At 53.1% G+C, this 13,187-nt stretch overlaps 2 protein-coding genes across 4 annotated transcripts in view; one reads left to right on the forward strand and one right to left on the reverse strand.

The window, feature by feature from the left end:
* Ddx31 (DEAD-box helicase 31) overlaps positions 1 to 2,575 on the forward strand; it is a 70,638-nt gene extending 68,063 nt beyond the window's left edge. The window contains exon 20 of the mRNA XM_075985602.1: positions 1,592 to 2,575. Coding sequence (XP_075841717.1) covers positions 1,592 to 1,751 — 160 coding nt within the window. The 3' untranslated portion in view covers positions 1,752 to 2,575. The remainder of the gene's footprint in view (positions 1 to 1,591) is intronic.
* Positions 2,576 to 6,206: 3,631 nt separating this feature from the next.
* Positions 6,207 to 12,574, reverse strand: Barhl1 (BarH like homeobox 1). Of its 3 annotated transcripts, none has more exons than XM_075985604.1 (4): positions 12,457 to 12,574; positions 11,871 to 12,287; positions 7,999 to 8,221; positions 6,207 to 6,620 (listed from the first exon to the last, which is right to left on the reverse strand). In XM_075985604.1, exons 3-4 carry the CDS (start codon positions 8,061 to 8,063, stop codon positions 6,326 to 6,328), a joined length of 360 nt encoding a protein of 119 aa, XP_075841719.1. In that variant the 5' UTR covers positions 8,064 to 8,221; positions 11,871 to 12,287; positions 12,457 to 12,574; the 3' UTR covers positions 6,207 to 6,325. The 3 variants fall into 3 exon arrangements, with proteins under 3 accessions (XP_075841719.1, XP_075841720.1, XP_075841718.1); XM_075985605.1 differs by lacking the exon at positions 12,457 to 12,574 and having other exon boundaries at positions 11,871 to 12,040; positions 12,120 to 12,301; XM_075985603.1 differs by lacking the exon at positions 12,457 to 12,574 and having other exon boundaries at positions 11,871 to 12,441.
* Between the last annotated feature and the right edge of the window lie 613 nt (positions 12,575 to 13,187).

Here is a 13,187-nt window from a genome sequence, read left to right on the forward strand (position 1 = left end):
GGCATCCCTTCCTGTCAGAACCTTTTGCTCTGTCTGTCATGTAACCTGACTAAAAATAAACTACTAGTACAGGAAGTTGCAGCCTTTGCTGTGGAGCAAGTCAGTGTCCAACCACCACAGCCTGTCTACGTGCGCAGATGTGGAAGAGAAGTCCAGGGTCAACAGTACTGCTTCTACCCCCAAGCAGACCTGGCAGCAGTTTTCAGTCTACAGGAAGCTGGGGCTTCATACCTATGTCTGCCAGCTACTTGGCCTTAACAAGTTCTCCCCCTCCAGCCCGTGGTGCTTACTTAAGGATAACACGAATGCAGGGACTGTTTCCCTGTGTGATACTAGTGCTCTCGAGCCCTGCCCCAACACACTTAACTGAATAAACTTCCAGCCCGAAATATCATTGCTAACATGCCCTTCCCTCAAATCTTTTTCTCTGGCAAGGTTGACTCTTCCTCTCGCAAGAACAAAACTGGAGGGGGGGGGGGGTTGCTGGAGAGATGGCTCAGCGGTTTAAGAGCGTTGGCTGTTCTTCCAGGGGACCTGGGTTTAGTTCCCAGCACCCACATGATAGCTCACAGCTGTCTATAATTCTAGTTCTAGGGAATCCAACACCCTCACATAGAGTATATGCAGGCAAAACACCAGCATACATGAAAGAGAGAGAGAGAAAGAGAGAGAGAGAGAGAGAAACTGGATCTTACCACTACAGCCCTGTGCTCTGGTTGGGATTATAAATGTCTTTATCTTCATTGTGGTGGGATCTTCAACCTTCCTACTAAGGCTGATAGCACAGTATGGCTGTGTCTAATTCTCGGATTTTAAAGGACTTTGTTTATTGTGTCTAGTCTCTGACTAACCACACAACATGCTGTCAAGTCAGAGAGCAGCCAGTGGCTTTTCTTGAGCTCCTTACATTGAGTTCCTGGGTTGGTCATGAGGGTGCTAAAGAAAAGCCAGTATGAATTTATTGGTCATCTTAGGATTCCATTCTCACTCATCAGTGTATGGTTGAATTTTACAAGTTTCTTCTGATCGAGTGGTGGGTCAAGACAAGGAATGCCCTCCTTCACTTGGGCTTGGGATTTGCAGGATCATGGTGTTTTCTGCTCTCTAGTGAGTGCTGGGGAGTCTGCATAGACACTCTGCCTTCGAGACCTGCCTAGCAGGGCACTGTGCCTACAGTCTGCTAGACCTCAAGGGTTCATCTCTGAGGCCCTGCGCATGGAAGCTTTGCAGCTAACTGTATTGCACTGTGGGCGTTCCCATCCACAGGCAAACTGCTGTCTCATGCACCTCATTTGCCATCAGAGTGTGAGAATGTGTACGTTTCTCCCCCCCCCCATCCCATGAAAACAACACAGAACAAAGCCTCACTTTTAAAAATGCCATGATATTTTGCCACCGTTATGAAAATCTGTCAGCACCGTATCTAATCTTCTGGTGCATAGAATATCAAAACAAGTGCTACTGAAGAGATTGCTTTTCTGCTAATACAAAAATGTCAGCCTCCTGGTCTCATAGCCAGCTGCTGTCAGCCTCTCTCCAAATGGGGAAGAAAGACACTAAAGTCTTGCTCTCTGCCGTTACTTTTCCTCAGGCCTGACCCTCGGAGGAAGAGCCAGAAAAAGCACCGCCTTGTGCTCGCTGAAGTCCTGCACTCAGAATACTCGAGTGGACTGGAGGCCGGTGGCACGAAGGGTGGAAAGCAAGGCAAACAGCGGGGCTTTCAGGTGGCACCCCGCAAGCCTGGGCCGTAGAGAGAATGAAGCCGCTCCTGCATGCAGAAGACTCATCATCAGCCAGCAAACTTCTTTTAGTTGTTTTTCATCTCCCTACAGGATCAGGTCAGGGTAGATTGACAGACCCTGTGGCTTTAGATTGATATCCTGTTCTTAATCAGTGATGCTTCCTGTACCTTTTCCTGAATACAGACCTTCCCCTGTTGGAGGAGGAGCCTTGATGGAAACCAGCAGGCAGGGACCAGTACTAGAGAGTCACCTGCCTTTGCTCAGCCCTCTTGTGAGACTGCACAGGGACAGCAAAGCATCGTGTGTATCAGCCTGGAAGAGTATGGCTCCTGGCGAGCTTGTCAGATGAAGCTGCCACAAGTGTACTGCATGAGTGCTGTAAGATGGAATGTTAAAAACTGGAATTGAACTTGTTCAAAAGGATAAAGTATTTGTTGAATAGCTATTTTCTTAGTGTCCACATGCTCTGTCAGGAAGGGCCGAGAGAACTTTTTGCTTTGGATCAAAAACCAAATGTGTTGGCAGCGGCACCGCTTTCTTCCGTAAACACACTATAGCCCCATGTGCATTGCTTCCTCTTTCATGTCTGCGGAAGACTCGCTGTCTCTGGGCTAATTGACTTACTGTTGCCTTTTTATTATCTGCCTTTGAAGTCTAAAGGCACCAGCACCCGAGCTTGCCTTTTCCCTCCGGAGCCTGTCTTCTCTTCAGGGTCTGAGGTCTTTGTGTTGTCACCTAGACCCAGAACCCCCACATGCCATTGTGTTTCTGGAAGCTTTGAAAGGACCCCTGGAGTGTATTGATTTCCCAATAAATGTAAGATTTGGACATTACAGAGGACTCACGAGAGAAAGGGTTAAGGCACAGCGTGCTCTGTTCGGACACCATTCTGGGCCTGCTTTCCTCAGGGTTTCTGTGCTCCCACCCCTGCTAGACCCTCTGAAGCCCTAGGGCAAGTGTTGCACACTTTGCCCTTCTGAAACTGGCAGGGTGGAGGCTGTTCCAGGACTGGCAGTCACAGACTCAGGGCCTGCTGGTGACATTTGTAAGGTCCTCTGAAACTGCAGCAGGTGTGGAGCTGACTGGACAAATCGGCCACCTTTCTTTGGGTTTATAATGGCTCACTTGCTTCGCTGGGAAATGAGGGATCAGACTATGAAGAGTCAACCAGCTGTGTGAAAACAGGATTAGTGCCTGTAATCAGGGATGGCTACGCAAAAACCTGTGACTGCCTCCCAGCAACAGGCCCCTTACTGAAGTTACAGTGACTCTGATCCCAAAGTTGAAATTTACACTTGTAGTTTTCTAACTAGCAAGGCTGTCTTGTCAGAGATGGTGGTGGACATGCTGCTTAGGTAACACAGTACGCAGTCATCAGGAAATAGACTCGGCAGATTCAGGGTTAATGTTCTCTAAATTTAAACAACCTTAAAATGAATCTCTTATGGATCTTTATAGGATGTACATCCCAGGTACCAGTTGTACACAATGTCAGCCTGATTCCAGTGTACATAGTCTGATTTTGTGTGTATTTTTAATCATACCTTTTTCTAAGGTCCCAGACTTGGCATTTTTCTCACATCAGCCTGGTTACCATATTAAAGTCTCAGGAGATTCAGACAGCAAATGGAGTGCTGTGCTGGAGAGTGCTTGTTTTGGTATCCAAAGCCTTCCCCGTTTGCAGCCAGCTGCTGTCCTTCTTGTGAGGAGCCACCACTGGAGGGCAGGGAGCCTGGAGCAGCTGTCTGCAGTGGGACATCACGGTGTCCTCCACTCCCACAGAAGCGGGGCCAAACAGAACCCAGCTGAGGACAGTTCTGATCGCAGAGGGCTGCTTTGATTTCTCTCCTGCCTGGTACATAAAAGAAGAGGGGGGTGTGCCTTGGGGTACAAGTGATTCTAAGCTGCGAGTGGCTGGGTCCAGCACTTCCCACAGCCAGCAGAAGCCACTCCCAGAGATGGAAACTTCAGGCCTTTCCAGTGACAAATTTCCCTGATCGAGAGTGATTAACAACAGGCTTTTCCAGTTTGCCTCCACGACCTCAAACTTTCTCGCTCTGCTGGACCATAGAAAAATAGAGCCAAGTTGTCAGGGTAGTGCCCCCAATAAAACAAAACAACAACAAAAAACCACCCAGGTTCCAGAAGCCACGTAGCTGAGGGCTAGCTGAAAAAGCTAACCTCAAACTTGGTTGTCCCCGCCCTTAGGAGTCCAGATTTAGATTGGTCCACTGGGGGTCTCTCACGGTCATTCATTCTTTTTTTCTGTTTTAAATGAGGGCACCCAGCCCCTGGGTTAGGAACAGAGAAACCAATTTAGCCTTCTAAATGGATGGGAAGCTTCAAGCCCACCTCACTGCAGAGGTTGTGGAGTTATTATTACAGATGGGATGTGCAGGACAATTTAAAATATTGTAATTATAAACTTGTAGGGAAGCCTTGTTCTTCATTAATGTAAGATATGAAATCGCCTCTGCGGTACAAGGACAATTACATAGTCAGAATGTGTCTGCGGTTTACACTGCACTGTGTAAATGTGAGGGTGGCTGCTCTAGCCTGCCTCCTCCACTCTCACAAAATGAAAAGCACACCAGCGCAAGTTGTCCTTTGATAGATTTTTAATATGATTTTAAAGAGTTTTGTTTGGTCTCATTCTTATTCAATGAGATTAATTTAAAGCACTTATCCCCTGGGTTTAAGTCAATCCGTGTAGGATTTGGGCAGGGTTTGTTGCTTGGGGGGTTTTGTTTGCAGGAGGCTATGAGAGACTTCTTTCCCACTTCATTAACCCTGAGTTGGGGACAGTCCCCCCTCACACCCCACCACAGCCAGATCGAGGGATTTACTAACCCGCATTCACATGCAAAAGAACTTGAAAGCCGAGGGGCTCCTTGACTTAATTAGCTGCTGTGCATTTTGCAAAATTAGAATAATACCCCCACCATCCCCTAAAAGAAAAGCTTGGGTGTGAGGATGCTGGGGGGTGGGGAGGAAACAGTAGCCGAACTAGTTGTGTGTGGGGGGGGGGCTTTCTGGATACGCCCCTCCCTCCATTGCCAGGTTCTTTCCCCAACAGTTGGGCCAGAAATGCTGGGAGGGTCCTTTGCTTGCAAGCATCCAAACTCCCCGGCATTTCTTCCGCCTTGAAAGTCTGTGCTGCAGGTGGTGTGGGGGAGGGTAGCACCTGCGTCCACGTCCTGAGAGACCGAAGGTGTCAGGAGGTGACCTTGGCCCTTTGAACGTGCTCTGGAGTCTGACTCGAAGGCGGGTGGTGCGATCCGCCCCCTCCCCCGCCCCTATTTCTCCCAGGGTTGGGGCGCGCGGGGAAGGCGGGGAGTAGAGGATGGAGAGTAAAGGGTTGCTCGACGGGGTGTCAATCTCAGGAAGGTCCTTGGGGTCCTACCAGGCATAAGAGACTAGGAGCTGCGGGTAGCCAGAGCGGAGGGCGCCGGGCCGAGGAGGGTGGGGCAACAGGGAGCAGCCTCGGAGTCCATCTGTCTGCCCCGGGCCCGCAGGGCCGGTCACCAGCTGCCGGCGCCCCGGTCTGAGCCAGATGAGTCGGCTCAGTGAGTGCTTCGTGGCCTGACACGCAGCAGAGGGAGGCCAGGCGCTGGCCTCGCCCGTGGTCCCCATGTGGAAGCGGAACGAATCAGATGGGGAGGCCGAGAGCTACAGGCTCGCCTCGATGTGGAAACGGGGAGACCCCTGGAAGTCCAGCCGGGGTCTCTTGCGCATGACCACAGCACTCAGGAACCGGGGAACAGGGCAAGGGGGAGACAAAACTTTACTTTTTGCGAATAGAAGGAAATGTAGTGTAAGATGCTGAAGTTTCTTATGAAGAATGGGGTGGGAGAGGGCCTGAGTGGGAACCAACGGAAGGTAGCGCGGACAGGCGCCTGGTCATTTGTAAGAAGTTTATTTCCACATTTAAAAAAGAGAACCCAAGAGGCCTGGCTGCCCCGGGACCTGGGTGGAGGGGAGGGGGGCTGGGGGCCCGGATGCATGGGCAAGCACTCTCGGCCCCTTCCTGCCCCACCCGGGACGGTGAGGGCACAGGCCACAGACTCACTGATTCACAGACACTGTCACGGGCTCATGGATCACGAATAAATAACTTCATATACACTTTGCACACTGTACAGCTCTGCCGCCAGCCCGGGTCTCGGGGAAAATAAAGGAGTTGGGAGGGAAGCTCCGTACAGCACTCCCACCCTGTCTCACAGAGGTGCGGGAAGAAGGGTGGACCCAAGGCTGGGACACGGGAGAGGGCCAGTCGCCGGCGTCCCCTTACCTGCTGCCTAGGGGACAGGGGTACTTAGGGAAGCCCGCAGGGACTTGGAGTTGGGTGGGAGGTGGGCAGGGGCGCGTATGTACATCTGGCAGGTGAAAGTGGCTCTGGGGTGGAGAAGCCAGGAAAGAGGACGCAGCTGAGGGAGGGGTAGCCTCAGTGAAGTTATCCCCGTGGGAGACACTGGGTTGCGGTACCGTGAGGAGCCGGGCTGCCCTGCCCCGGGGCGACGGTACGGACCCGCGCCCAGCCTGAGCTGGGGGTCCCGGAGCACGGATTGGGGCGAGAGGGCGCCTCACCGAGGCTGCGCGGCGCGCGGGAGGACGCCGGGCAGCGGGGGCAGCGGCGGGGGCGGCTCGCTGGCGCCCTGGAGTCCGTGGATGAGGATACGGGGCACCAGAGGTCTCTGGAGGGCAGGCGGAGGCGCGCTGGGGCCGCGGTACAGGTAGAGCGCGGCACCCGGGTCCAGGTTGGAAACGAGGCTCTGTGGGTAGAAATAAGGCGACGGGAACATTCTCTGAAGCGCCGAGTAATTGCCTGCCTCCGCCAGCAGCTCCAGCCCCACAGCCGTTTGTCGCTTCCATTTAGTCCTGGGAACGGAAATCAAGGCAGAGAGGAAGGTGTCAGGATTAGGACACTCCACAACCCTTGCTCCTTCCTGGTGATTGGTACAGAGAGCCGCAGGGTGTCCAACAGGGAGCACACTAATTTGCTAATAAACAATCGAGTGCCCAGGTCAAATGAATCGTGCATCATTTTCCCTTCCACTGGCTTTCCGTGACTGTTGTCCCCATTTTACAGATTAAAACCTTGAGGCATGGGACAGTTTTCATGATGATCTGCAAGTAGCAGGCAGATCCCTGCTCCAAGCCAGATTGCCTGACTTCAAAGTGCATATACAAATTTACAGGTCGGGATACCCTCAGGATATGATTCCCCTGGGAAGGCCTAATGAAAGTGGAGTGACAGAAAGGGTGGTAGAGCTGACTACCGGGTAGCCAACTCCCCGCTCACGGGAGGGGGGGGGGTAGCTCCAGAGGCCCAGGGGACTCCAAGCAGAAATTTCTCTGGAGGAATGCACACTCTCTCTCAGCTCTGCCTACAGTCAGGCCTATACTTGGCCTATACTCGGGCCACCTAGGTTTGAGGTCTGGGGCTAGCCAGTCCCAAATCCCTCTAGCCCAAGTTGGGAGGCATAGAGCAAGTGAGGAAGTGAGCCAGAGACCTCTGCACTCACCTGGGGTGAGGTTGGGCGTGCCTGCTTGGGTTCCAGAAGGTGGGCTCAGTCACACTAGCCCCCTTCCCCTCCCTGAATAATTCCTCGTCGTCATAATTGTGTAATTACTGCAACGAGCCTTAATTATTGATGCCTGAAGCCGTAATCGGTATTTATTATTAATGGGGCTGTGTGTTCTGAGGCTTGTTTATGGAAAGCGCCATTCCTGCCTCTGCTAAGTGTGTGGGACAGCATGTCACCATGCAGACTGACATGTCTGTGCACGTGTGTCTTACCAGTGTATTTAAGTCCTGTGGATGTCCAAGAAGGAGATTAAGAAGCAGGTTCAAGACCAGTGCCCTAATATCAATTTCCCAGTCTCTCTCACCCAGCTCCTCTTGACTATAAATGCTAGGATTCCACTGGCCCCTACTACAACGACCTCAGGACCTCTCTGCTTTCTGGAGACTTGGCTGCCACTCTTCCCTAAAGAACTCAAAGGCCCCAAAGCCCAGACTTAGCCTGGTTCCTTGGGGACATGGGCTGGGGTGGAGCAAGGCTCAAATCTCTATTAACCTCGGTGCTGGTTCACCTGTCTTGGATGCCAGTCTAGTGTTCTTTCTGCCCCTCACTGTGGGACTTAGGGCAAGGTCTTTTCGCAGAGCCTCAGTTTCCCTTCTTTGACGGAATGAGAGAGACCTAAGGCTCCAGAAAAAGACCCCTACAGACCCCGCCCTGTAGCGAAACCTCACCTGCGGTTCTGGTACCAGGTCTTGACCTGTGTATCAGTGAGGTTGAGCGAGGCAGCCAACTCCATGCGGTCTTGAACACTCAGGTATTTCTGCCGCTCGAAGCTACGCTCCAGCTGCGCCAGCTGATGGTCGGTGAAGGCGGTGCGCGCTTTTCGTGGCTTTTTCAGGCGCACAGGGGGACTGTCCCTAGAGCTGGAGATCTCGCGGTCGCCCTCCTCCTTCACTGCGGAGACACAGAGGTCACGTCAGGGATCGGTAGTGCTTGCGCCCTCGTGACCCCGTTCCCCACTCGACAAGCCGCAGACTTCTGGGGTCCCAAAGTATTAAACTCACAGGGACTCCGTCGGTGCCAGGGCTGCCTGCCCTCAGAAGAAGGGTGTGAACAGTGAGTGAGGAGGAAATGGTGTTAGGAAGTGCCCGGGGGCAGAGCCGCTGGCAGCTCCCAGAAGAAACTCAACCTCTCCCCCCAATCATACACACACACACACACACACACACACACACACACACACACACACACACACTGGGAAAGAGAAAGCCAGTCTCAGAGTAGACTGGCCTAGTCTGCCACTGGCCGAGAAAGCGTTTGGGTGGTGGGCTCTGCGTTTGGGAGCAAAACCCGCATGGAGAAACAAAAGCCTGTTCGCTCCTCAGCACCCCATCGTCCTGAAGAGCAGATAATTGTGGTCATGCCTCACCGACCCCGGTTTGGCCAGGAATCTGTAGCGAAGGATTCCTAGACCACTCCGAACTATGCGGGTGGAAGGCAGGCAGGGTGCGGGCATCTGTGAGCACCAAGCGCTGGGAGACATCATCCCTAGGCATGAAGGGCTGTGTGTATCACAGAGGTCGGGGCTTGGGCTTCGTTGTGCCCGCTGTGGCTCCCACCCCACCGGCCTAACGATTCTGTGGACAGCCCTCCTGATCCTGTGGTCAGGCAAATGGACATCTATTCCCCGCTCCTGAGGTCCACCGTGGACCGGACAGTGCTGGATTAGTTCATTTTCCTCTACTTTCGTTGGAGGTTGACTTAACAGAAAACACATTTAATCGAAAGAGCCTGGCATTCCCATCGCCTTAAGGCGAGACTGGAACAGAATAGTCGGAATAGTCGACTTCTTCCAAAATGACCCTTTGAGCTGGGGCTCCCGCCCACCTACCGCCTGCTTTCTTTATATTCTTTTATAGGGAGTTTCATTGTGCCTGGCGTTTGCCATGACAGGGTTCAGCTGAATGAGAGGTGATTTCTCTCTGTAGGAAACAATAATCCGGTTAATTGAGCCACTGGGGAGGAGGTTTTTCAGCCGGAAAGGCCGTGCTTCCCTGCAGGGAGGGAGCCAGCAGCCCCAGCTCCCCGGCACCGGAGTCCTGGAATAACTGCCCCAGACGGCCTTCAGCCTTCTGCCGCTGCTGGGAGGCTTCAGAACCCTCGGGGATAAAGATGACTTTTCTCTCCGGAAAGCCTAGAGCGTATACTTGTTCAAACCTCAAACTTGATATTGCAGAAATCTCACTTTGCCCCCTAATTACTTGGACAACTCATAACAATCCCTCGTTCTGGTGGGTTGGCCAACCACTTGTTTTTTGTTTGTTTGTTTGTTGTTTCGTTTGACTTTAGTCCTTTCTGGTTCTGCCGGAGCCTTTGGGACTCACCTAGTTCAGTCTGACTCTGTCTACCTGGTGTCCATTTCTCAGACTTTGACCTGCATCCAATCAGTCTGGAGCCCAAGGACTAGAGACCCTTCCTGTGTGGCGTCAAGCCCTGGTTTGGTTTCTCCAAGAACCCAGGCTCCAGCCAGTTTCCTGTTGCCACCTGCCTTACCTCTAAAGCCCTCCTCCAACTGTTTAAGAAATCTTTCACACCAGAAACTTGGGATGGGACTGGCCTGTCCCCCACCCCTGCCTCATTTTGTCCTTGGCGTAGTAATCTGTGGCTTGACGGCGAATTCCTGGTTCCTGTGTCTGTCTCTCAGACCAGCTTCCTAACTCTGCAAAAGTCACCTCTGTTTGAGGAACGTGCTGGGCACCGCTTTGCTCTGCCTGTGCGTGCCCCCCCCCCACACACACACTTTCACTTCAGAATGTTTAAAGTGCAAAAGCAACAGCCCATGCCTGGAGGTGGCTGGAACTTTCTGCAGCATCTTGTGCTCCGAAGCTGTTTAAGTGATACGTAGACAGCGGGCTCTCGGCTCCCTCGTCATCTCCCTGCTCAGATATCATCAGGGACAGGAGAAGAAAATTGATATTCCAATTATCTTAAACGAAATGGAATCTCTCCTCAAAATCCTGCTTAGGGGCAATAACATAAAAGGAGGCAGCTGTTCGTACAGGCAGGGCTGGACCCGATTGCTCTTCGCTCTAACCATGAAGCTAGGTAGAGATGGTTGCGAATTGTAAGGAATAACACACACACACACACACACACACACACACACACACACAATGTGGCACATTATATCTGCCTTTCACTCACACACTTTTCTTCAAGGTGAGTTCTCTTTGCTGCTCTAAACAGGTAGGGGTGGGGGGGCTGCTGAGGCCTCTAGACCTCTTCCTGAGCACTGTGGTTGAAGCTGTGGCCTTTCTAGAGATGATGGGTCCATGACCTGCTTGAAGGAGGCCTAACCATTTCCACTGGGGCAAGAAGAGAGAAGTGAGCCCTGGGCTAGGACCCCTGAGGGGTTTCAGTCTGGAGTTCAGGTCAACCCTCAAAGGAATTCTTGGTTGGGAGGAAGAATTAAGTGAACCTAACTAAATAGTTGTGAAATTCAGCACAAATGGATACCAGGAGATGCAGGCAGCAACGAAGCTGACTTTATAGCAGAGTATTGGTTCAAGGGAGAGGTTTGGGGAGTTAATAGTTACAAAGCCAGGAACAGTCTCCACCAGGCCCCAGTTTCCTGCTGGCTAGCAGAGAGCTCTATCCCCTGCTCCCTGTGACACCCAGGCCCTTTGCCACCTAACGTCTTCCTGGAGAGAATTTCAAGCCTCTGGACCTAATAACAGCTAAAGTCAGAGTGGAGCCCAAAGATAAAAAAAAAAAACTAAAGAACATTTTCTTTTCTCCCTCCCCTCCTCTTTTTTTTCTTTCTTCTCGTCCTTCCCCTTTCTTTTAAACACCACCTCGGAGCCTTAGTTAAGACAGAATGAGAAGGGAGCCACCACAGACTCCCAAAGTGGAAATGGGAGTGACCAGGCCTGTCACTCAGGAATCTGTAGGTCCTAAAGACATCCTGGTGGTCACTACTGAAGTAAGACCCCATTCAGAGAGAGTTTCTGCGTGGATTGTGGACTCCTTTCCCCTCCACCGGACCTCAGAACCCAGTCTAGCCAGCTGGCCAGGCTGCCTGTTCCTCTTTCAAACGGATCTCTTCATCTACAGGTTCATGCCTCAGACTACACTCCCCAATGGGTGGGGAGGCCCACTTTCTCCTCTTGCTGGGAAATTCAGATTAAAGGCTAAAAGATTCCTGCTGTAGAAGGCTCTGGCAGGAATTTTCTGCCAGGCTTCCAGTCCGACAAAACAGTGTCCTCGAAGAAGCTTCGCACTCTTGCAGACCTGGTTGAGAGGTTGTGGTCCCAGTAAGGAACTTAGAAAGTTTGCTTTGTACATCTGGCCAGGCTTACTCTCCCTTACACACTGTCCCCCTCAGCTTCTCCAGGCCACACACTCTGAACTCTTTGTTGCTCCAGGGTCCAACCTTGGGGCTGACAGAGAGGTCTAGAGATAAGACCAACTCTCAGCCTGGGCCTGGGGGAACCCCAAGATGACTATGTGTCTGTCCCCAAGTGTGTGTTCTCAAGTTTTAAATGTCACGTTTTAGAAACACCCTCCCCCTGCCGCCACCACCGTTTTCACCTTGTTTTCTTACCTTTGTACTCAGAGTCCGACGAGGCGCTGCTGACACTTTTGTCCAGCTTGTCGCGAAAGTCCTCCCCGGCCTTGGCCGCAAGGCGGCCCCCAGGCTCAGGGGCTGCAGGCTGCCCGCTGCTCGAGTAGGGTGCACAGGCCGCGAGAGGTTTGCAGTCAGCAAGGATGTCCCTGATCAGAAAGGAGGAGGTGACGGTTCGCGACTGGGCTGGGGCTGAAAGCTGCCCCGGCTGCAGGTGAGAGTCCAAACCTGGGCCGGATGCAGCACCGGGCCGCGAGGTACTGGTCTCCAGACAGTCTCTTCCAGGTGAGGCTGGCGAAGAGCAGTCGCTGCTGCTCTCTGAGCGTGGACTCAGCTCCAGGGGTGAACGGCAGTCCCCAAGCAAGGGGTCCCCCTTGGGAAGGGCGGGGCTGCCCGCTCGGTGGGAGAGAATGGAGTCAATCCCAAAGCCATTGGAGCCTTCCATAGCCAAACTGCGACCTGTCCTCCCCAAAAGCTCCCCACCCACCCCCAACCCCAGCCGCCGCTGCCCCTGCCCCTAGCTGCGGGCTGGCATGGGGAAGGCGGGCAGGGAGCCTGTGGGCACCTTGGACGGAGTTCAGCCTTGGGGGAGCCCGGGAGCTCTGGGCCAACCTCCTCTGCGCATTACATCCAAAAGGGTTCAACGCGTCTTCTGCAGCACCGAGCAGCCGAGCCGAGGGGGGGTGGTGGTGGGAGTGTCAGGGAGGAATGGGAGGAGGGCGCACCAAGTTGGGGAGAGCCAAAAGGTAGAAGAACGGCCTGAGGGCCCCTTTGGCACAGAAGAAGTGCGAGGCTGTTGGAATCTGAATCAAGATCGTCTTTTGTAAAAAGCAAAATCCAAACCGCACGCTTGCTCCAGGCAAAAGGTAGCCGAGGGTAGGGGTCAGCAGGGCGGATAGCGGCCGGCCGGGGCCGCGCTACGGGCAGGCATAACAGAGCGCACCTGGAGGCCTCAGCACCGCGGACAGCGGCCGGGGCCTGCGGATCGGGAAGCTCCACCTGGCCCCGGAGATCCTGCGTGAGCGCTCGACCCCGGCAGGGCCCGTCAGCACCGTGGACAGCGCCCCGCGGCTCCCACTGCAGCTCCTCACCTGTCCTCAGCGCTCGCCTTCGCCCCCCCACTTCCTTTAAAAAAAAATCGAACTTGTGTCACTTTTTCTTTGGGGCTAGCTTTTTTTTTTTGTTTCTCTCTCTCTTTTTTTTTTCGTTGTGTTGTGTTTTTTTTTAAAAAGGGGACTCACCCACGTGTCCCCGGAGTGATGACGCTGATTGGCTCCGGCCGATTTTGGGGGTGAT

The sequence above is a fragment of the Microtus pennsylvanicus genome, chromosome 9, assembly GCF_037038515.1.
Source record: "Microtus pennsylvanicus isolate mMicPen1 chromosome 9, mMicPen1.hap1, whole genome shotgun sequence".
Taxonomy (NCBI): domain Eukaryota; kingdom Metazoa; phylum Chordata; class Mammalia; order Rodentia; family Cricetidae; genus Microtus; species Microtus pennsylvanicus.

Bases quoted from the DNA above. Each gene is read 5' to 3' on its own strand.
- Barhl1 (XM_075985603.1), bottom strand. From the start codon at position 12,336: ATGGAAGGCTCCAATGGCTTTGGGATTGACTCCATTCTCTCCCACCGA. The intron at 8,222-11,870 runs GTAAGAAAACAA...GTGTCTCCGCAG, and splicing joins GTCGGACTCTGAGTACAAAG to TGAAGGAGGAGGGCGACCGC. The intron at 6,621-7,998 runs GTGAGGTTTCGC...TTCCGTTCCCAG, and splicing joins ACCTGGTACCAGAACCGCAG to GACTAAATGGAAGCGACAAA.